This window comes from Hemitrygon akajei, chromosome 11 (assembly GCF_048418815.1).
Source record: "Hemitrygon akajei chromosome 11, sHemAka1.3, whole genome shotgun sequence".
NCBI classification, from domain to species: domain Eukaryota; kingdom Metazoa; phylum Chordata; class Chondrichthyes; order Myliobatiformes; family Dasyatidae; genus Hemitrygon; species Hemitrygon akajei.
In genome coordinates, this window is record NC_133134.1 from 162,238,275 (window position 1) to 162,261,661 (window position 23,387).

At 48.0% G+C, this 23,387-nt stretch overlaps 1 protein-coding gene across 2 annotated transcripts in view; it reads right to left on the reverse strand.

Annotated features, from left to right (window-relative positions):
- The window catches only part of LOC140736206 (deoxynucleoside triphosphate triphosphohydrolase SAMHD1-like), a 48,053-nt gene that overhangs the window by 12,042 nt on the left and 12,624 nt on the right, over positions 1-23,387 (reverse strand). The window contains exons 2-9 of one of the 2 annotated variants that reach the window (XM_073062116.1): positions 21,851-22,011; positions 19,340-19,455; positions 18,909-18,979; positions 15,827-15,979; positions 12,280-12,380; positions 10,958-11,066; positions 8,563-8,654; positions 8,055-8,170 (exon numbers count right to left, since the gene is read on the reverse strand). In XM_073062116.1, coding sequence (XP_072918217.1) covers positions 8,055-8,170; positions 8,563-8,654; positions 10,958-11,066; positions 12,280-12,380; positions 15,827-15,979; positions 18,909-18,979; positions 19,340-19,455; positions 21,851-21,978 — 886 coding nt within the window. In that variant the 5' untranslated portion in view covers positions 21,979-22,011. Of the gene's footprint in view, positions 1-372; positions 1,001-8,054; positions 8,171-8,562; positions 8,655-10,957; positions 11,067-12,279; positions 12,381-15,826; positions 15,980-18,908; positions 18,980-19,339; positions 19,456-21,850; positions 22,012-23,387 lie in introns of those variants that run through there. The other variant, XM_073062118.1, reaches the window with a different exon arrangement.

Consider the following 23,387-nt stretch of genomic DNA (forward strand, 5'->3'; position numbering starts at 1 on the left):
CTGGAAGGTCCGCCCCGAGCGGGACATGCGTCTGCTCGCAGCTTCTGATGGCGTTTCGAGCCCCGTGTTTGCGGACCGCCACACCCCCTCTCCCCCCGCCCCCCCCCCCAGAAACGTCCATCAGGGGAGTGGAGCCCCCAGTCTGTGTGGCTTGCCTGGGTGGCCGGCCCTGCCAGCGAGGTGTGGGTACCCTTACTGGTTGCTCAATGCCCAAGTGCGCCGGTTTGAGGCGGTCCACTGTAAAAGTCTCCACCCGGCCCCCCACCTCCACGACACACGTGGTTCCGTTGTGCCGGATCACCCTGAAGGGTCTGTCGTATGGCCGCTGTAGAGGTGACCTGTGCATGCCCCTGTGAATAAAAACATACTCACAGTCTCGGAGGTCTTTAGGGGTGAAGGATGGCGTGGGACCATGGCTGGAGGTCGGGACCGGCGCTAGGGTCCCTACCCTGTCCCGCAGCCTCGTTAGCACCGCAGCTGGAGTTTCTTCCGAACCTCGGGCCTCTGGTACGAACTCGCCTGGGACTGTCAGGGGGGCGCCGTGGACCATTTCCGCCGAGGAGATGCCCAGGTCCTCCTTGGGGGCTGTGCGGATGTCCAGTAGGACCCAGGGAAGCTCGTCTGACCAGTTTGGGCCCCTGAGGCGTGCCATCAGGGCCGACTTGAGATGCCGGTGGAATCGCTCTACCAAACCATTGGACTGGGGATGGTATGCCGTGGTGTGATGCAGCTGGGTGCCCAGGAGCTGCGCCAGTGCTGTCCACAAACCAGACGTGAACTGCGCCCCTCTGTCGGAGGTGATGTCCGTTGGGAGGCCGAACCTGGCGATCCAGTTTGCAATGAGCGCCCTGGTGCAGGACTCAGTGGACGTGTCTATGAGCGGTACGGCTTCCGGCCATCTGGTGAACCTGTCTACCATGGTAAAGATATACCTGGCACCCCGGGAGACTGGCAGGGGGCCGACAATGTCCACGTGGATGTGTTGGAACCTCCTGTGCATCGGCTGGAACTGCTGGAGTGGAGCCTTCACATGCCGCTGGACTTTGGCGGTCTGGCAGTGTACGCAGGTCCTGGCCCAGTGTCCGACCTGTTTGCGCAAACCGTGCCAGACGAATGTGTCTGCTACCAGCTTGATGGACGCCTGGATGGACGGGTGGGCCAGGTCGTGCAGCGTGTCGAACACCCGGTGCCTCCATGCCGCTGGTACCACAGGTCAGGGTTCACCGGTAGACACGTCACACAGGAGTCGATCCGCTACCGGGCCGATGGAGACGTCCTCCAACTGGAGCTCCAAAACGGCGGTGCAGTAAGCCGGGATCTCGGGGTCCGACCCTTGTGCTTCCGCCAGTGCTGCGTAGTCTGTTCCTGAGGACGATATGCCTACTGAGTGGAGGCAGGGGCAAGACAGTGTGTCGGCGACAACGTTATTTTTCCCTGCAATGTGGCGGACGTCCATGGTGAATTCCGAAACAAAGGACTGGTGCCTCTGCTGCCGAGCCGACCATGGGTCCGATACTTTCTCCAGTGCGAAGGTGAGGGGCTTGTGGTCCGTATACTCGGTGAACTCCCTTCCCTCGAGGAAGTACCGGAAATGCCGGATAGCCAGGTAGAGCGCTAGCAACTCTCTGTCGAAGGCGCTGTACTTCACCTCTGGTGGCCATAGGTGCCGGCTGAAGAAAGCGAGTGGTCGCCACTGGTTCTCAACGAGCTGCTCCAGGACTCCGCCGACTGCCGTGTCCGAAGCGTCGACTGTGAGTGCCGTGGGTACATCGACTCTCGGGTGCACTAGGAGGGCCACCCTTGCCAGCGCCTCCTTGGCCTGCTTGAACGCCTCCGTGGACTCCGCGTCTCATGCCACTTCTTTGACCTTGCCGGCCATCAGGAGGAACAAGGGTCTCATGATGCGGGCCACCGACGGCACGAACTGATGATAAAAGTTGACCATCCCCATGAACTCCTGCAGGCCCTTGACCGTGCTGGGCTTGGGGAACTGGCGGATGGACTGGACCTTGTCCGGTAGGGGAACTGCGCCATGCCGGTTGACTCTGTGGCTCAAGAAGTCGATCTCCGTCAGCCCGAACTGGCACTTTGCCAGATTGATTGCCAGTCCGTGGTCGCTCAGGTGTTGGCAGAGCTGGCGCAAATGTGCCACGTGCTCTTGGTGTGAACTGCTGGCCACCAGGATATCGTCCAAGTAAATGAAAACGAAATCCAGGCCACGTCCCACCGAGTCCATGAGCCTCTGGAAAGTTTGGGCTACATTCTAGAGACCAAAAGGCATCCTCAGGAATTCGAACAAGCCAAATGGGGTGATGAGGGCTGTCTTGGGCACGCCGTTGTGGTGCACTGGGATCTGATGGTATCCCTGGACCAGGTCAATTTTGGAGAAGATGGTCGCTCCGTGCAGGTTCACCGTGAAGTCCTGGATGTAGGGTACCGGGTATCTGTCGGCGGTTGTGGCGTCGTTGAGCCTTCTGTAGTCTCCACAGGGCCTCCATCCTCCTGTGGACTTGGGCACCACGTGCAGTGGGGATGTCCACGGGCTGTCTGAGCGGCGTACGATTCCCATCTCTTCCATCTTACAGAACTCCTCCTTGGTGAGGTGGAGCTTGTCAGGTGGGAGCCTGCGAGCTCGGGCGTGCAGCTGCGGTCCTTGCGTGGAGATGTGGTGCTGCACGCCTTGCTTGGGGTTGGCTGTGGAGAACTGCGGGGTGACTATGGAGGGGAATTCTGCCACCAGGTGGAGGGCTGGTAGCTTGGCTTCTCCGAGCTGGAAAGTCTGGAATGTCTCGGTGTGGACCAAACGCCGGCCTTTCAAGTCGACCAGGAGGCAGATGGCTCGTAGGAAATCTGCCCCTAGTAGTGGCTGTGACACCGCCGCCAACGTGAAAGTCCAAGTGAAACGGCTGGACCCGAAATGCAGTGAGATAGTTCGCAGGCCTTACGTCCGAATACTGGTACCATTTGCGGTGGTGAGTTCGGGGCCTGGGGCCGCGTTACGAGTGTCCATGTTCGAGGGGGGAAGCACGCTGACTTCGGCCCTGGTATCTACCAGGAAGTGCCGCCCAGAGATACAGGAGGCTGTCTCGGTAGCCAGCCATTGTAGCCATTAGTGACGGCTGGCCCCGGTGTTTCCCGGAAAAGTACATGGTGGACGGCAGCGGCACGCGCCTGAACTCCATCTTTGGTGATAGAAACACCATTGCTCCGAACTGTCGACTTGTCTCCCCCTGGGTCTTGGCGGCTTCGGCTGCGGGTCCTGGGCTTTGGGGCATGCAATCGTGGCTAGGCCAATGGAGGCTGCTTCACGTTGCTTGCTCTGCCAAAGGACGTCTGCTTTAGTCACGACCCCACGCAGATTGCTGAAATCCTCACCCATGAGGAGGCGGCGAACGTCCTCTGGCATTTGCTCGAGGAACAACAGTTCGAATAGAAGGCACGGCTTATGGCCGTCCAGGAGCGCCAGCATATCATTCATGAGCTCGGATGGCTTGCGGTTGCCCAGGTCGTCCATGTGTAGGAGCTGCACGGCCCGTTAGCAGCGGGAGAGTCCGAAGCGCCTTAAGCGTAGCTGTCCTCCATTGGCGGCTGGCGTAGGAAGTCAATGATCCAGCCTGCCGTCTCCTGGTCAAGCGCGCTGACCACGTAGTAGTACCAAGTGGCGTCGGCCGTAATGTCTCTGGTATTGAACTGGGCCTCAGCCCGCTCGAACCAAACGTGGGGCTGAGTGGCCCAGAACGTCGGAAGTTTCAGAGCGACCGCGCTGTGCGAGTTGCTCGAACTCATGGCTGGCTGCGGAGTCGCCGGTTGCAGATGCCGTCTGGTACGTCGGGGTCACCAATGTAGCGGCGTGCAAGGCGCTACAAAAGGAACACACGGAGGCAGAGAGAGCTGAACTCGGAATGGTCAAACTCGCGTGCTTAAAACCCCCTTCCCATGGGTCCCTGCGAACAGCGGGGAGGACGTGACGTCAGACCGTCCCCGGAAGGTCCGCCCCGAGCGGGTCATGCGTCTGCTCGCAGCTTCCGATGGCGTTTCGGGCCCCGTGTGCGAGGACCGCCACAGGAAGATGGTGAAAACATGACTTTCACTGGAAGCTGAATTCATGGTGCAGGTATCAAACACATGGAAAAGTAGCAGTGTAAGGTGTTTTGATGGGAATAAAAGGGGCACCTGTTTGGTGCCAGAGCTGAGTGTTTTGTCCAAGGCTAGACCACGGCTGGTGGTTAGCATTGTCACAGGGAACAGTACATTGAGAGAGTCAGAGTATGTCGAGTCAGAATTAAAGTTAGACTTAGAGAGAGGAGAGGCTGCGTGAAAGTCTGTCGGCATTCCACAGATCAGCTCATTTAGAGGATGATAACTATTATTTTTATTTCTGTATTGCTATTACTGCAATTGAGATTTGTTTTAAATTCTTAAAATTATTTAAAAATTCATTATGTGCTTTTTCCTGGTTCAGATCAGGGTTTCACATATATATTCCTAAACCAATGAGATGACACACATGTGCAAGGCCACAAGTAAACACCATTGGAACAAGCACAAACACATTACAAAAGGGAAAACAAATCTCAGTAGCAGCAAGAGTAGCAGTACAGAAATCAAAAAATTACTTGTCATCCTCTAAATTAGTTGAACTGCAGAATGCTGACAAAGAACAACGGACTCAGCACCGATCCCTGCGCCACCCTAGTCACAGGCCTCCATTTAGCGAGGCAACAATTTACAAACTACTCTCAGGGTTCACCTATGAAACCGATGTAAAATCCAATTTACTAACTCATCCTGAATGTTGTTAAAGGTCTCCGAGTTCTGCGTCCAAGGAGTTTGTACTTTTCCAAACAAAAAGGAATAATTTTACATTCATTTAGAAAAGTGGTTAGTGATGTACATTTTTCTGCTTAAGATCTCTTAATGTTATAGTTTTAGACTGCAGCCCCTGAGACCAACCATAACATGAAAAATGAAGTCAAGGAACTCTTGGAATTCAATTCCATGGCACAGCATGTTTGTCAATGGAATACCCATCTGCTGAGTACATTACCCACAGATGTGGACTTTTGTAAGGGAATCAAGGAATACAGAGATAGTGCAGAGATAGAATTTCTGCCATGGTCTTCAATAGTAGAGAATGTTCGATGGGCCAAATGGCCTTCTGTTACTCTGGATTCTTACTTTCTTCACTTGTTTGAAGAGAAGGTCTCACTGCCTTCTGCCTGGAGGAGTAATCAGAAGGTGCAGTGATGTGTACGTAGTGAAGTTCCGGAACAGCCACTGTTCCTCAACCATTTGGTTCTTGAAGCAGCTGACACAAGCCTAGTCACCCCATTTACCAATACTATCACCAGATCGATTGTGTATAATATGCTTTATTTTGCAGTTACTGCCTATTACCCAGCTGGTGTTTAGGGCAGCAAAGAAGGTCCATTGTCTCTGTCTGTCCTTGGCCATCTTCTCTATTGTGCCCCAGATGTAACTCAGGGTCCTCATTTCTGCCTCAATGATGTGGCATCAAGTTGTCTTTGGTCTCTTGTGTTTCCTCCACCCTTCAGGGGTCCAGTGAAGTTCTGTCCTGATGATGAAGTTGGCCTCTCTTATCATCATGTGCCAAATCCATCTCCAATGTCTCCTCATGATGATTGTGGCCAGGTCCTCTTGATAACACTGAAAGAGAAGGGCATGGTTGGAGATCCTTCTTGGCCATAAAATACAGAGTTCGTTCCGGAGGATCATTGTATGAAATGATGACCGTTTGGCATTGAGCTCACCTGGAAGTGAAGTTCTGCTGTCCCCAATGACACAAAATTTTACTTTGTCGGCCATTATAGCATTCAAACCCTGCCACAGCTGTTGAACATCCCTCTTTGATTCCAGTCTAGTCTGGAATCTCCACTTTGCCTGAGAGACAGCTTTGCAGAGATCATACCTGCACCTTTTGTAGCATTCTCGATCTCCAAACTTGAATGCCTTTAATCCGGCTCTCAGAGCATTCCAGATTTCATTGTTCATCCAGGGCTTCTGATTGGCAAAAACCCTGAAGGATTTTGTGGGGACACACTCATCCATTGCTGTTTTAATAAAGTTTGTAATGACTCTGGCATAGTCACTCAGCACCTCAGATGAGTTCCAACACGGCCCAGTTCACTGACTCAAGGCAATCCTGTAGCCGTTCCTCTGCCTCCCGAAACCACCTCTTACTTGTCTTGATCTCTGGAGTCTTGCTCTTTAGTCACTGCCTGTATTCAGGTAGCGGAGGTGCAGCCAAATGATCCGACTTGCCAAAACATGGTCTCCGGAATGAACGATAGGCATTCTGTGTCATAGTGTAGCAGTAGTCTAGTGCGTTGGGACCTCTGGTGCAACAGGTGACATGCTAGTGATAATTGGGCAGAGTTTCCTTCAAACTGGTTAAAGTCACTGACTATAACTTACAATGCATCAGGATGGTCCGTTTCTTCTTCACAGATAGCTTCATGCAGTTTCACAAATGTTTGCTTACAGGATCATGGATGAGATCTCCATGTGGAATGGTCTGCATTTAATTATTAATTGTCCTCATTCAGGTGACAAGAAGTTGAAATAAGCCCAACGTTGATCCACTTAAGAGAATTGACTAAAAAGCTTATGCTGACACCTTTTCCCTTCTCAGAGTTGAAAGTTTGATATATTCTGAAAATTATAAAATCTTCCGCTTGTACCACTGCGTCAGGGGTGTCTACATTTAACCAGGTTTCAGTGCAACAACAACTGAGATCTGCCTTATCTGCCTCTGAGACAGCAGCCTTGCCCTGAGATTGTCAATCTTATTTTCCAGTGACTGCACATTCGCCAACAAGATGCTGGGTAGAGGAGGCCTCATTCCCCTGCACTTCAGCCTGGTTTGAATTCAATCTCTCCTGCCGTGTTTTCAGCCATGCTGTTGACCCTTAAAGGCGCCACTGCCCTTAACTGGTCCATATTCAACTGTCGAACGTGAGCTCTGAAGATCATTGATGTCATTTCATTCTCTGTTGTTAAGAGGAAATTTATATTCTGCAGATGCCGTAAGAGTGGTTCAAAAGGAGTATATTTAAGAGGAAAACTAGTACAATTTCCTGCAGCCCGCTGAGAGTCGCCAATGTACACCAGTGGCATCTTGGAGTGGGCCATTGATCAGCCTGTTCTTGTCACGTCCGCTGGGTGAGCATCATGTCCGTTTATGGATTTCATGTTGTGGAAAGAGGGTCCTTCCTATGACCAGATTGTTCATGGCACAGAATTTTAACAGTCTTTCACCATTGTTGTTCATTGTTTCACATCCATGGTGCCTGTGACCCTAGTGAAGTGCAAGTTGATAGAACATAGAAATCTACAGCACATTACAGGCCCTAGTTATTCCCCACTTTGGTATTTAGATCTCCCATGACGATGGGAGGTCCACGGCACGGTGTTAACTCGACCTCCGATTGCAGTTGCTCATAGAAACTTACTTTTCTTCAAAATCACTATCATTAGTCGGAGCATAGCACTGGATCACAGTCGTGTTCACTTGCTTCCCTCTCAGCCTGACTCTCATCAGTCTACTATTGATTGGTTTCCACTCCAGCAAGCACTTCTCAATGGCTTTCTTCAAAACGACAGCTACACCATCATGATGCTAACCATCTTCCCTTCCCGAGCATAAAACTGTTTCAGCAGTCGCTGCCTTCAGTCTGAATAAAGGGAAGAATAAACAGGAAAAAGGACAGAGGGGGAGCAGTTACTGGGAGTTTGAGAATTCCATGTTCATGTGCCAGGATGTAGATTACCCAGATAGAATACGGGGTGCTATTTTATAACAAAATGCAGCAGCCTATAGAGAGGACAAGTTTGCCCAGAAAAACCTGCAAAACAACTTGATCTTCAAATAAGCAGCAAAAGAATGGCGGGCAACAGGGGAAAGACTAGGGCAGTGGGATTTATTGGTGGACACTCAGAAATAGGTAGCAATAGCTGGATGGCCTTGTCCTGTGAAGTGAACATTGATGATTAAAGAGTAAATTCTGGTGAAACTTAAGGACAAAAGTACTCACCTGTGAGTTTGGTGTAAGCCTCCATGTCATCAATGGCTGTTGACATTCTATACTGCTCCCCACCCGAGCCGCTGATCTGGATGTGTGGATCTGCCAACACCATTGCTTCTGTGATCCTAATGGATGAACATGTTGAGAATCGTGTCAGTACTGTTGTCCACACAGCCTCCTTCTGATGTTGACAGCAAACACAAAAAATGGATGTGGGAATGGCCTCAGCTTACTTGGGCTACGAGAGAGGAAGGGTAAGGAAACATGTGTTCAGATTCACCACTCATCAGCAACACCCGAGTGAACACTGCAACAAACACTCCACGTTCTGGTTAGTAAAGGGTGTGACCACATTATCTGCCAGTTAGTAGCCATAGGTTGACCCATGTGGTCACAGTGCCTTTCACACAAGCCAGTGCCATTCACCAGCACAAGGGCTGGGAGAAGATGAGTGGGTGGACACAAGGGTGTAAAATGAGTGAAAGCACCGTACCAGCCACACTGCAGGAATACTCACATGCTCTCAATGATGTTGACCACTTTGTGCTGATAGGCCCTGCGATGCAAGGTGTTACGTGTGTAAAACATGTTGTACAAGTCGCCAGCTACCTGTAGAACAAGATGGAAAATGAGAGATCACTTCACCCTGTGTGTGTCAGGAATAGACCCCAGGCATTGAGTATCAACATGCAAGTTAGTCACTGATATCATGATGATACTTTTATCCCAGTCAGCAGATCAGACAGATGCCAATATCTCTGCTCTATCACATAACCCCATTCATTGAGGGATTTTAATCTCAAATTATTAACCAACAGCCATTCCTGTAAACTGACCGATGTCCCAACACCACTCTTAAACCTCTGTACTTCTGTTATTTGTGGCCCTCCTCCCCATTTTGCTTAATTTTCCATGTTTAACTTTAAATTGTTTTTATATCTGCAGATGAATTTCTAAATGATCAGCAAGTTCTGAAAGAGTGAGAACATAGACCATTACACCACAGTGCCAACCATTGAAACTACTCCACACTCAATCCAACACTTCCCTCCTACATAACCCTCCGTTTTCCTTCCATCTGTGCCTATCTAAGAGTACCATAAATATCCATAATGTATCTGTCTCGAACACAACCCCTGACAGAGCAGTCCACCCACCCACCACTCTCCCAGTAAGCCAAGCCTACCTCTGACACCCAACTATATTTCACTACAATCACCTTAAAATTATGCCCCCTTGTATTATCCATTTCTGCTGTGGTAAAAAGTCTCTGACTGTCCACTCTCCCTATGCCTCTTATCATCTTATATACTTCTATCAAGTCATCTCTCATCCTCCTTCATTCTAGGAGAAAACCATTACCTCGTGGCTCTGGAACTCAATCCCACAACTACTGAAGACCAACAAACCATATTCCTTCCTAATAATCCTATCAACTAGTACAGCAACTTTGAGGGCTATGAATGTGGATTCAAAGATCTCTCTGTTCCTCCTCACTGCTAAGAATAGAACCATTAACCCTGTACTAGTTATGGCTACCTTAAAGTTTAAATCTTCTCTTCTACTGTAGTTCAATGAGACCCATTCTCACTGATCCCCCATTGTGATCTCAGCTGTTCTTTGACTGTTCAGCTCTGCACAGCCAGTTATCACATAGAAACATAGAAATCTACAGCACGTTACAGGCCCTTCGGCCCACAATGTTATGCCGACAATGCAACCTACTCTAGAAATTGCTTAGATTTTCCCTAGCGCATTGCCTTCTATTTTTCTAAGCTCCACGTACCTACCTAAGAGGCTCTTAAAAGACACTATTGTGTCCGTTTACACCATTACTGCTGGCAGTGCATGCCATGCACCCACGACTCTGTGAGAAAAAGATACCCCTGACATCCCCTCGGAACCTATTTCCATGCACCTTAAAACTATGCCCCCTCATACTAGCCATTTCAGCCCCGGGAATAAGCCTCTGGCTATCCATACGATCAATGCCTCTTATCATCTTATACACCTGTATCAGGTCACCTCACATCCTCTGTCGCTCCAAGGAGAAAAGGTCAAGTTCACTCAAACTATTCTCATAAGCTATGCCTTCCAATCCAGGCACCATCCTTGTGAATCTCCTCTGTACTCTTTCTATAGTATCCTTATCCTTTCTGTAGTGAGGTGACCAGAACTGAAAACAGTACTCCAAGTGGAGTCTGACCAAGGTCTTATATAACTCTAACATTACCTCATGAATCTTGAACTCAATCCCATGGCTGATGAATACCATACACCTTCTTAACAACGCTGTCAACTTGTGCAGCAGCTTTGAATGTCCCATTGATACAGAACCCATGATCTCTCAGATCCTCCACACTGCCAAGAGTGTTACCATTAGTATTATATTCTGTCTTCAAAACCTCTTTCTGGTGCTCCTCTTCATTCCCTTTCTCCATGTTCCACTCTCCTCTCCTATCAGATGTCTTTTTCAGCCTATTACCTTTTCCACCTATTAGTTCCCAGCTGCTCACTCTATCCCCCTGTCCCCACTCACCTACCTTCCCCCCACCTGACTTCACCTATCACCTTCCAGCTTGTACTCTTCCCCTTGCCCCCCCCCCCCCCCCCCACAGCTCCTTCTAATTTCCTTTCTGGTCTTGATGTAGGGTCTCAGCCCAAAACATTCATTCTTTTTTTCCCTCTGTTGAAGCTGCCTGATTTCTCTAGCACTTTGTTGGTGATACTCTGGATTTCCAGTATGTGTAGAATCTTTTGTGTGTACTTCTCCGTGATGTTAGTATAACAACCTTTGAGATAATATTTCTGACTCACAATATACAACCATTACAATGAGTTCAGGCTGGATAAGCCAAGAATTTTCAAACCAAAGTTAAAGAGACCCTGCTGCTTCTCAAAACATTCATCACCTTATCTCGAAAGCATATGACCTTCATTTTGTCAACTTCACAGACTCGAGCATACTTCAGGATGCGTTGATAGTCAAAGTTGTTCCGGATTCCAAGATGGTAACTGTCCCTTCAGAGACATGAAAACACATTAATAGCAGCCACTGTCATTTCTTTGGTAACTGGTTTATTGTGACATGTACAGTGAAAAGCTTTGTTTCACTTGCCATCCAATCAGATTATCCTAAAAGACAACTTTGTCAAAGTAGGAGAAAAGGAAAAGCAATAAGAGAAGGCAAAATATAGTGCTACAGTTACAGAGAAAGTGCAGGCAGACAAATAATGTGGGAGGGCTGCAACAAGGTAGATTGAGAGATCAAGAGTTCATTATCATTCAACAGGACTTTTCAACAGTGTAATAACAGTAGAATGAAGCTGTCTGAACATGGTGGTACGGTCTCAAACTTTTCCATATTCTGCTCAACGGAAGGAGAAGATGAGAGAATCTCCGGGGTGAGGGGCTGTAGCTGCAGACAGAGTCCATGATGAGGAAGCGGGTTTCATGTTGGCCGGAGCTGTCTCTGCAATTCCATGCAGTCTCAGACAAAGCATTTCCGTATCAAACTGTGATCCAGTCAGGATGCCATGGTGCATCAACAAAAATCTGTGAGGATCAGTGGGGAACAGGTTGAATAACTTCAGTTTTCTGAAGAAGTAATGGTGGGTGTAACACACACACACACACACACACACACACTCACTCCCACACACTCTCACTCCCACACACTCTCACTCCCACACACTCTCACTCCCACACACTCTCACTCCCACACACTCTCACTCTCACACACTCTCACTCTCACTCTCGCACACTCTCTCTCTCACTCACACACACACACACACACTCTCACTCCCACACACTCTCACTCCCACACACTCTCACACACACACACACACACACACACACACACACACACACACACACACACACACACACACACACACACACACACACACACACACACACACACACACACACACACACACACACACACACACACACACACACACACACACACACACACACACAAAATCTGGGTAACACACACAAAATGTTGAAGGAACTCAGTAGGCCAGGCAGCATCTCTGAAAAAGAATACAGTCGATGTTGCGGGCTGAAACTCTTTGGCAGGACTGAACTTGGCCATTTCTGATTTTCAATTAATAATTAAGCCTGGTCCAAATTAACTAAGCCATGTTCCTGATAAGCTCACACTGAGAAAAGTCAGAGATGATGTAACACTCAAAGGCAGTTGATGAAGACTACAGAGAGGCCTACATACCTGGCAAAGTAATCCCACTTATCGACATCAATCCCAGTTCGCTTATTGGCAACGATTTCATACAGAAAGCTTTTCTCCTGAGAACGACCCTTGTACGGCCACTGGGGAGATTAGATAGCAGAGTTAGTGATGAGCAGCACACGGGGAGTGAAGATGGATCCACCACTCAGGCTCTCCCTCATTCCCTCCACATCACACAGACCGAGTGCAACCCCAGTGGGAAAACCAAACCGTACTGGCCCAAGATGAGAGGTAGCACCTCGCCCAACAGATCAGCAACAGGAACCAAAGGGGCGAACTGTGAGTGGAGATGGGGGTGCGGGTGAAGTCCTTAACGGAACCTACTCTGTACTTACCAAGGAGTCATGGAATCAGAGAGCACTACCGCACAGAGGCAGGCACTTCAGCCCATCTAGCCAGTGCCAAACTGTTATTCGGCCTCGTCCCATTGACCCACACCAGGATTAAAGTCTCCAGCCTCCCTTTCAATTTCAAGTTAAAGTTTGTTGTCATCTGACTATATATTTACAACCAAATGAGATAATCTTCCTCCAGACCATGGTGCACTCACAGATCATATACCTCACACACCACATAAAACAAAATATTACCACGAGTAAATTAATAAAATATAATCTGAAGTCTATGTAGTGTGCAGCACAGATAAACAGTAAACGTCTTGCTGTCGGTGTGACGAGATCTCATTGGTGGCAGGTATTCATCAGTCTCACAGCCTGAGGGAAGAAGCTGTTACCAGGCTGGTAGTCCGAGTCCTGATGCTCCTGTGCCACCTTCCTGACAGAGGGGTTCAAAGAGATAGTGGGATGGGTGGTAGGAATCCTCAACAAAGCTTTGGGCCCTTCATATACAACACCCCTATAGGGGGGAGGGAGCCCTGGAGTGTGTTTTATTATAGATGGGAGGGGGGATAAGTACTACTTTGATTTGTTCTCCCAAAGTGCACTAACACTTATTTGCACTAAATTCCATCTGCCATTTTTCAGCACATTTTCCAGATCCTAGTGCAAGTTTCGACAGACGTCCTTGCTATGCACTAAACCCCCAATTACGATGTCATCCACGGATTTGCTGATCCAGTTTTCCATCTTATCATCCAGACCATTTATTTAGATGACAGGCATCAATGGATCCAGTGCCGATCCCTGTGTCACACTCATCATGGGCCTCCGGTTAGAGAGGCAATCATTTACAAAATACTCCCAGGATTCACCTATGAAGTCTATGTAAAATCCATTTCACTAACTCGTCCTGAATGCCAGGAGAATGAACGTGCTTCTGATAACAATCTCCTTTGAGTTCAGAGAATTACTGGAAGCCTTGATAGCCGTCTTCACTATCCACTATGTCATCTGCAAATATCATGATAATTTTTCCCACATTATCATCCACACTGTTGATGTCACTGTTGAAAAGGATCTTGGCGATTGTAGGGATGACTTGCAGTGGACTGAAAAGCTGGATATTAACTGAAAAGTAGATATTAAGAAAGAGAATGTGCTGGAGCTTTTGGAAAGCATCAAGTTGGATAAGTCACCGGGACCAGACGGGATGTACCCCAGGCTACTGTGGGAAGCGAGGGAGGAGATTGCTGAGCCTCTGGCAATGATCTTTACATCATCAATGAGGACGGGAGAGGTTCCGGAGGATTGGAGGGTTGTGGATGTTGTTCCCTTATTCAAGTCAAGTCTCACCATGTTCAATGTTCTCTTTCCCATGTTTGTATGTAGGCTTAACATCTTCATTCCCTGCAGCCCATCCACTAGCTGCCCTGGCACTCTGGTTCCCATTCCCCTGCGACTTTAGTTTAAACTCCCCAGAGCAGCACTAGCAAACCTTCAAAAAAGGAGGGTGCTGTTGTAGTCTTTTTCTAACTGCCGACGGGACATCAACCGTCTCAACTTCACCACACCTTGTTCCAATTCCAACCTCACTCCTTCTGAACACTCTGCTCTCCACTGCCTCCGCACCAATTCCAACCTTACTATAAATCCTAACCTTGTGGCTAAAGGGGTCGGGGGTATGGAGAGAAGGCAGGTACAGGGTTCTGAGTTGAATGATCAGCCATGATCATACTGAATGGCAGTGCAGGCTCAAAGGGCCAAATGGCCTACTCCTGAAACTATTTTCTATGTTTCAAAAACCCGCTGATAAGGGGGGGGGGGGGGCGCTATTGTAGTCTTTTTTGGTGTGGTATACTGCATCCGGTGCTCCCGGTGTTGCCTTCTGTATATTGGTGAGACATGACACAGACTGGGAGACCGTTTCACTGAACACCTATGCTGTCCTCCAGAGAAAGCAGGATCTCCTAGTGGCCACACATTTTAATTCTACGTCCCATTCCCATTCTGATATGTCTATTCATGGCCTCCTCTATTGTCTATTCTCCAACCTGATGGCATGAACATTGATTTCTCTAACTTCTATTAATGCCCCCCTCCCCTTCTTACCCAATCCCTTATTTATTTATCTGTCTATCTATTTATTTACTTACTTAATTATTTTCCCTTTTTTTCTTCTTTTCTCTCTCTGTCCCTCTCACAATCACTCCTTTCCTGCTCTCCATCTCCCCCGGAGCTCCCCTCCCCCTTTCTTTCTCCCTAGGCCTCCTGTCCCATGAACCTTTCCCTTCACCAGCTGTGTATCCCTTTTGCCAATCAACTTTCCAGCTCTTAGATTCATCCCTCCCCCTCCTGTCTCTCCTATCATTTTGGATCTCCCCCTCCCCCTCTCAAATCTCTCACTATCTCTTCTTTTAGTTAGTCCTGATGAAGGGTCTCGGCCCGAATCGTCGACTGTATTTCTTCCCATAGATGCTGCCTGGCCTGCTGTGTTCCACCAGCATTTTGTGTGTGTTGCTTCAAAAAAGGATATTCTTCCCCCTCCAGTACAGGTGCAAACTCGCCTCTCTATACAACTCTCACCTTCCCCTCAAGAGAGCCCAATGATCCAGAAATATGAAGCCCTCCCTCCTACACCATCTTCTTAGCCATGTGTTAAACCACATTATCTTCCTATTTCTGTCCTCACCTGCACGTGGTACTGGCAGCAATCCTGAAATCACCCCCATGTAGAAGCTCTCCTTTAAATTAGCACATAAACCCTTGAACTCTCCCCACAGGACCTTGTCACCCCTCCTGCCTATGTTATTTATGCTGATATCGGACATGATCTCTGGATGTTCACCCTTCCCCATAAGAATGCTTTTGACTTGTTTCAAATGTCCTTGAGAAGGAATATACAACCCGGAACCACATTCTCACCACCAGAACCTCCTCTCTGGTCCTCTAGCCAATGGCTCCACACTTATGTCTGAGACTGACTCATCACTGCTTCCTCAATTCCAGGTCTACTAATACTGGACAAGTCCAACGACGGCAGTGACAGCCACATCATGCAAATGAATAGTAGTGATCAGGGGGCAAAAACATTAATTTAATTATTTAGCTCTCTTTTGTTTGGGTGTACATAAACCAAAGTAAAATTTCCAGCTTATACTCCAATTCCATAGTTCAACAGTGTCACTTACCTCTGAGCCCTCAGAAGCATCGTCTCTTTCTGGACCATAGATCAGTTCCTTTATAAAATCCACATCAACAGGCAACACCAGACCATAGCTTTGCAGGTCCAAATTATTAGAGAAAATCATGTGTTCGAACAGCATAATAGAAGCATCCTCGTGCTGAAGCAACAACACATCAGAGGAAAGAGTGAGTCATCATTTTATGCAAATGACATATTAAAATTAACAATTTTAACTGGAGCAGTGGTCTAGTTTACTGCATTAACGCCCATGGACAGCAAGTTGATGTCACACCACACAATGCCAGCAGCTCATGTTCATATCGATATAAATTTTTGTCATGTCACTGTCACACAACATGAAAACCGGCCACAAAGTACACTCCAGATGTTGTGGTCAAATCAACACGTACAAACAAGCTGGAGGAACTCAGCAGGTCAGGCAGCATCCGTGGAAACGAGCAGTCAACGTTTCGGGCAGAGACCCGTTGTCAGGACTGAAGAAGGAGGGGGCAGGGACCCTATAAAGAAGGTGGGGGGAGGGTGGAAGGTGCCAGGTGAAAAACCAACCGGAGGAAAGATCAAGGGGTGGGGGAGGGGAAGCAGGGAGGGGATAGGCAGGAGAGGTGAAGAAGGAATGTAAGGGGAAAGCACTATGGGTAGTAGAAAAAGGCAGAATCATGAGAGAGGTGATAGGCAGCTAGAAGAGGAAGCAGAGTGAAAGTGGGATGGGGGAAGGGAGAGGGAGGGAATTACCAGAAGTTGGAGAATTCGATATTCTTGCAAGCGTAAGTGCTACACCTTCCCTACACCTCCTCTCTTACCACTATTCAGGACCCCAAACAGTCCTTCCAGGTGAGGCAACACTTCACTTGTGAGTCTGTTGGGGTAATCTATTGTATCTGGTGCTCCCGGTGTGGCCTCCCCTACATCGGCAAGACCCGACGCATATTGGGGGGCCACTTTGTCGAGCACCTCCGCTCCGTCCGCCACAACAGACTGGATCTCCCGGTTGCCACCCACTTCAACTCTCCTTCACATTCCCATTCGGATATGTCCATACATGGCCTCCTCTATTGCCATGATGAGGCCAAACTCAGGTTGGAGGAGCAACACCTCATAAACCATCTGGGTAGTCTCCAGCCCCTTGGTATGAACATCGAATTCTCCAACTTCCGGTAATTCCCTCCCTCTCCCTTCCCCCATCCCACCTTCACTCTGTCTCCTCTTCTAGCTGCCTATCACCTCTCATGACTCTGCCTTCTTCTACTACCCAAAGTGCTTCTACTACCCTTAGATTCCTTCTTCACCTCTCCTGCCTATCCCCTCCCTGCTTCCCCTCCCCCACCCCTTGATCTTTCCTCTGATTGTTTTTCCACCTTCTCCCCACCCTCTTTATATGGCCTCTGCCCCCTCTTTCTTTAGTCCCGATGAAGGGTCTCAGCCCAAAACGTTGACTGTTTTCACGGATGCTGCCCGACCTGCTGAGTTCCTCCAGCTTGTTTGTACATGATTAAAACAGGATCTTCGGCCCAACTGCTCCATGCTGACCAAGATGGCCATTATAGCAATTCCCATTTGTCAGCATTTGGCCCATAACCTTCTAAACCTGTCCCATCCATCTACATGTACAACTATCTTTTGGAATTTATTAAATTGTTCCTTCCTCAACCACTTTCTCTATCAGCTCATTGTACATACATACCTCTCTTTGTGTAAAAATCAGTTGCCCAAGTTTCTATGAAACCTCTGTCCTGTCACTTTAAATCCATGCCGTCTAGTTCTTCAATTCACCCTAACTATGTGACCATGATCTTATACACCTCTGTATGATCAGCCCCTTTTCGCCTGTCCTTTAATCAATAAAGTCCCAATCTGCTCAGCCTCTCTCAATCTCTCAAGTCACAGTGACATCCTTGTAATCTTAGAGGCATTTATTCTGAGTCCAGGTTGACGAAAACTGAACACAACATTCCCAATATGGCCTCACCAACATGTTGTACAACAGCAACATTATGTCCAACGGCTATATTCAAATCCCTGAATGATGAAGGCGGGTGTGTGAAATGCCTCCTTCACCACACAGTCCAGCTGTCACCCCACGTTCAAGAAAACCATCTTATTGCCCAGATCTTATTCCAGAAACAGATGGTAAACACCACCTCTAACCACAGCTGTCTGCTTCAGGGACGGCCAAGACTAAGGCTGACTGCTCCAGAGGGCAATAGACAACAACATGGCTGCAACTCCAGAGTCACAAATGGACCAGGCTCTGAGCATCATGACCATGACTTTCTGTCCCAGATCTGATCCACTTCAAATTGGCCTACCACTGTGAACCTTTGGATTTCTTGCCATGTAACCAACCTTCATGTTACCATTTCTTCCACATGGCACAAGCAGTTCTATATCACTGAGCCATACCCGTTGGAAGCTGGGTTGAGACATCTCACTCAGAATGCATGGGACGCGGATATACACTCAGTGACCACTTTATTAGATACTTAATTATGTGGCCATTCAGTGTATGTTTGTGGTGTTTTGCTCTTTTAACCCATCTACTTTAAGGTTTGACATCCTGTGCATTCAGAGATGCTCTTCTGTAGTGTGGCTATTTGAGTTACTGATGCCTTCCTGTCAGCAAGAACCAATCTGGCCATTCTCCTCTGACCTCTCTCATTAACAACGCATTTTTCCCCCACAGATTTGTTTCTTTGATAGATAGATAGATACTTTATTCATCCCCATGGGGAAATTCAACATTTTTTTCCAATGTCCATACACTTGTTATAGCAAAACTAATTACATACAATACTTAACTCAGTAAAAATATGATATGCATCTAAATCACTCTCTCAAAAAGCATTAATAATGCTTTGGACCATCCTTTGTAAATCCAGAAACCATTGTGTGGTACCCCAGAAGTGGTAGAAGAGTCGTTGTGACATTCCCTTCACTGGAAATCTGCTGCTCCACTCTGAGTGAATCTCCCTAAAAACAAGGTTTGCATTGATGGGATTCTGGCACCTAACCCACTGCCTCATCTCTGCTAATACACACCGTTACTCAAAGCATACGGAGAGAGTTACCTTCCATTTCACATCTTTCCGCATTTCGGAGATAAATTGTCCATCAAACAAGTGTGAAAATGGTGCATGACCTGGGAAATGAAACATCAGTGTTACAGTGGAAAGACTCTTAATTGACCAGAAGGGACAGAGAAGGACTCAGGATTAAAATCTCATCAGCATAAGGTCACCCCGAAAGAGCAATACACCTCCAGCAAATCACTGCCTCGATTACTGTGACCTGCACCGTCACTCCCTGGAGACCACGAGCTGGGTTTGAAGTCTTTCTCCGAGACATCCCTCTTTGCACTGAGCCCGATCTCTGAAGTCAACAAATAGCCCAAACTTTGCAAAACTGTAAAAGGGAGGTTGCTGTCCCACCAACTGCTCCCATGCTCCTGTAGTGCCTTCACCTGCGAGGTACATCGGCCTCTACACAGCTGCCCCCTCACCTAGATCATGGCAGAGTCCAGCCATCTGAACACACAGGATATCCCGATGGTTAACCTGAAGTTCCGGTTGGCGCCTAGCCAGGACTTTCACCAGTTCTCCTGCCAGATGAGCCACACTGCAGGGCAAAGAGACAGCCATCAAATACAGACACACAAACTGCTTTCAAATACCATTTACCCTAAATGTCCATACTTGATACAAGTATAGATGCTAATAATTGTCTTGTCATAGTCTCTGCTGTTTACTAATACCAATGATTATGGTGAGATGTTGAACAGGTTGGGACTTTACTCATGGGAGGAAAGAAGAATAAGGGTGATCTTATAGAGGTGTATAAACCAGGAGGGGCACAGGCAGGGTAAATACATTGTCTTGAGGCATGGGTTTAAGGTGAGAGGGGGGAGCTTTAATAGAAATCTGAGTGGCAGTCTTCCTCACTAAGAATGTAGTTGATAGATGGCATAAACTGTCAGAGGAAGTGGTTAAGGGAGGGACATTAATGAGAACCAGCTTCAATTCTCTCCAGGTTAGAGGTCCATTGAAAGGGGGATGTTCATAAACACAGTGTCGACACACAGCTTGGTTCAGTCTCGCCTTCTCTGCTCCGATCTCAGTTCTGCATTTTACCTGGTGATCACCACTTTGCTTCACACTGTCCCGTGGCCTCCGTCCCACTCAGTAATACGGGTCACTGTCTGCCTGACAGAGAATGCATTCTCACACAGTCAACATCACAAACAAGGAATTCACATCATATTACTTCAGAGTTCTGTTAGAGCATTTCACGGATCTGTTAGTTGTCCATTGCTTCTGACGATGATGTAACCTGTTTGGGAACAGTTTTACAGTAAAAGAGCCATTGCCCTGGGACAGTTCCACTCTCTTGGCCTCAATAATCCTGGTCCAATGGTATGAAAAATCGTTACGACTGGAGACTTTCTCAGCTGCGGTGGATGGATAGCCGTGTCGCCTTTTGCCCGTGTCGTGCCCTTCGCTCTCCATGAGGCGTTGCAGCACCGCCTTCTTGGCCGTTGGATCTTGTAATTGATCTTATCTGCCCAGCCCGCCAGAACTGGCTTCAACTGCTGGCGTAGGCACGTCCGCTATCTTACCGGGGTTGGAGCTTCCCGGCTACCCTCAAACAAGAGAAAACCTGTAGATGCTGGAAATCCAAGCAACACGCACAAAATGCTGGAGGAACTCATTAGGCCAGGCAGCATCTACGGAAAAATGTACAGTCGACGCTTCGGACCAAAAATCATCGGCAGGACTAGGGAACAGAAAAGCTGAGGAACAGATTTAAAAGGTGGGGGGAAGGGAGAGAGAACCACAAGGTGATAGGTGGGAACTTCCAGCTCTTTAATTCATCCCTCCCCCTTCAGGAATCACCTAGTGACGCACTTTGCTTTAGATGGAACACCTATGTGTGACAACTCATCAACTGACCAAGCTAACTTCCTGTATTTTCCTTACCCGATGGGTGTTCAAATCTCTCCAAATCCTTACCCGAATGGGTGCTCGAATCTCTCCGAGTCCTTACGTGATGGGGTACTCGAATCTCCCTGAGTTCTTACCCGATGGGGTGCTCAAATCTCCTGAGTCCTTACCCGATGGGGTGCTTGAATCTCTCCAAATCCTTACCCGATGGGTGTTCAAATCTCTCCAAATCCTTACCCGAATGGGTGCTTGAATCTCTCCGAGTCCTTACTTGATGGGGTGCTCAGATCTCCCGAGTCCTTACCAGATGTGTTCTCGAATCTCTCCAAATCCTTACCCGATGGGTGCTCAAATCTCCCGAGTCCTTACCCGATGGGTGCTCGAATCTCCTGAGTCCTTACCCGATGGGTGCTCAAATCTCCCGAGTCCTTACCCGATGTGTGCTCGAATCTCTCCAAATCCTTACCCGATGGGTGCTCAAATCTCCTGAGTCCTTACCCGATGGGGTGCTTGAATCTCTCCAAATCCTTACCCGATGGGTGCTCGAATCTCCCCAGTCCTTACCTGATGGGTGCTCGAATCTCCCCAGTCCTTACCTGATGGGGTGCTCAAATCTCCCGAGTCCTTACCTGATGGGGTGCTCAAATCTCCCGAGTCCTTACCTGATGGGGTGCTCAAATCTCCCGAGTCCTTACCTGATGGGGTGCTCAAATCTCCCCTTACCCGATGGGTGCTCAAATCTCCCGAGTCCTTACCTGATGGGGTGCTCAAATCTCCCCTTACCCGATGGGTGCTCGAATCTCCCCAGTCCTTACCTGATGGGGTGCTCAAATCTCCCGAGTCCTTACCTGATGGGGTGCTCAAATCTCCCGAGTCCTTACCTGATGGGGTGCTCAAATCTCCCCTTACCCGATGGGTGCTCAAATCTCCCGAGTCCTTACCTGATGGGGTGCTCGAATCTCCCCAGTCCTTACCCGATGGGGTGCTCAAATCTCCTGAGTCCTTACCCGATGGGTGCTCAAATCTCCCGAGTCCTTACCCGATGGGGTGCTGGAATCTCCCTGAGTCCTTACCCGATGGAGTGCTCGAATCTGTTGTGGGAGGCCCCGGGATACACAAAGTATGCCCCCCCGAGCTGCTTAATGAAGCGGAGACGCTGGAACTGTGGCGTGTCTATGATGCGGACGAGCAGTGGGTGCATCTCAATGTGGCCGTGGATCGGGTCGTTAAACACCTGTGGGGGAATTGAAAGGTCTCAGCTCACATCACAAGGCAGCTTTCTATCCCTCTGTCAAAGACAATGCCTGACCAATTGTATATTGTGTTTTATTCCCCTAAATAAACCAGTGAGCCTAACATCTGTAGTGGGAAAGTTATTGGAAGCTATTCTAAGGAACTGGATGTACAAGTAATTGAATAGAAAGGGACTGATTGGGAATACTCAACGTGGCTTTGTGCATGGAGGGTCATTTCTAACCAATCTTGTAGATTTTGTTGAGGAAGTTACCAGGAAAGTTGATGAAGGCAAGGCAATAGATGTTGTCTACATGGATTTAACAATACCTTTGACAAAGTCCTGAATGGGAGGTTGTTCAAGAACGATCAGTCGCTTGACATTCAGGATGAGGCAAAAAAATTGGATTGGACATTAGTTTCATTCAAGAAGCCAGAGGGTGATTGAAGTGGGTTGCCTCTCTGACAATTAGGAAGGCTATCAAAGTTTGTAAGGGGATCTGGATCAGCTGGAAAAGTGGCAGATGAAATGTATTGCAGACAAGTGTGAGGTGTTGCACTTAATGAGGACGAACCAGCGTAGGACTTAGATGATGAGTGGTAGGGCACTGAGTTTCCCACCATTTTCTTTTTCAGCAACTGCATCTTTGATTTCCTCCCTTACAGTTTGTTTGGATTGGCAACACTCACCATCAGCACAGGTGAACCACGAGGCTGGGTTTTTAACCCCTGGTTTATTCACTTTATATCTATGATTGTGTGGCTAAGTACAGCTCCAATGCTATGTTTAAGTTTGCTGATGACTCCACAGTTGACGGCCAAAGCAAAAGTGGTGATATAACCATATAACAATTACACCACAGAAACAGGCCATCTCGGCCCTTCTAGTCAGTGCCAAACGCTTACTCTCGCCTAGTCCCACCGACCTGCACTCAGCCCATAACCCCCCATTCCTTTCCAGTCCATATACCTATCCAATTTTTTTAAAAAAATAACAATATCAAACCTGCCTCTACCACTTCTACTGGAAGCTCATTCCACACAGCTACCACTCTCTGAGTAAAGAAGTTCCCCCTCGTGTTACCCCTAAACTTTTGCCCCTTAACTCTCAACTCATGTCCTCTTGTTTGAATCTCCCCTACTCTCAATGGAAAAAGCCTATCCACGTCAACTCTATCTATCCCCCTCATAATTTAAAATATCTCAATCAAGTCCCCCCTCAACCTTCTACACTCCAAAGAATAAAGACCTAACTTGTTCAACCTTTCCCTGTAACTTAGGTGCTGAAACCCAGGTAACATTCTAATAAATCTCCTTTGTACTCTCTCTATTTTGTTGACATCTTTCCTATAATTCGGTGACCAGAACTGTACACAA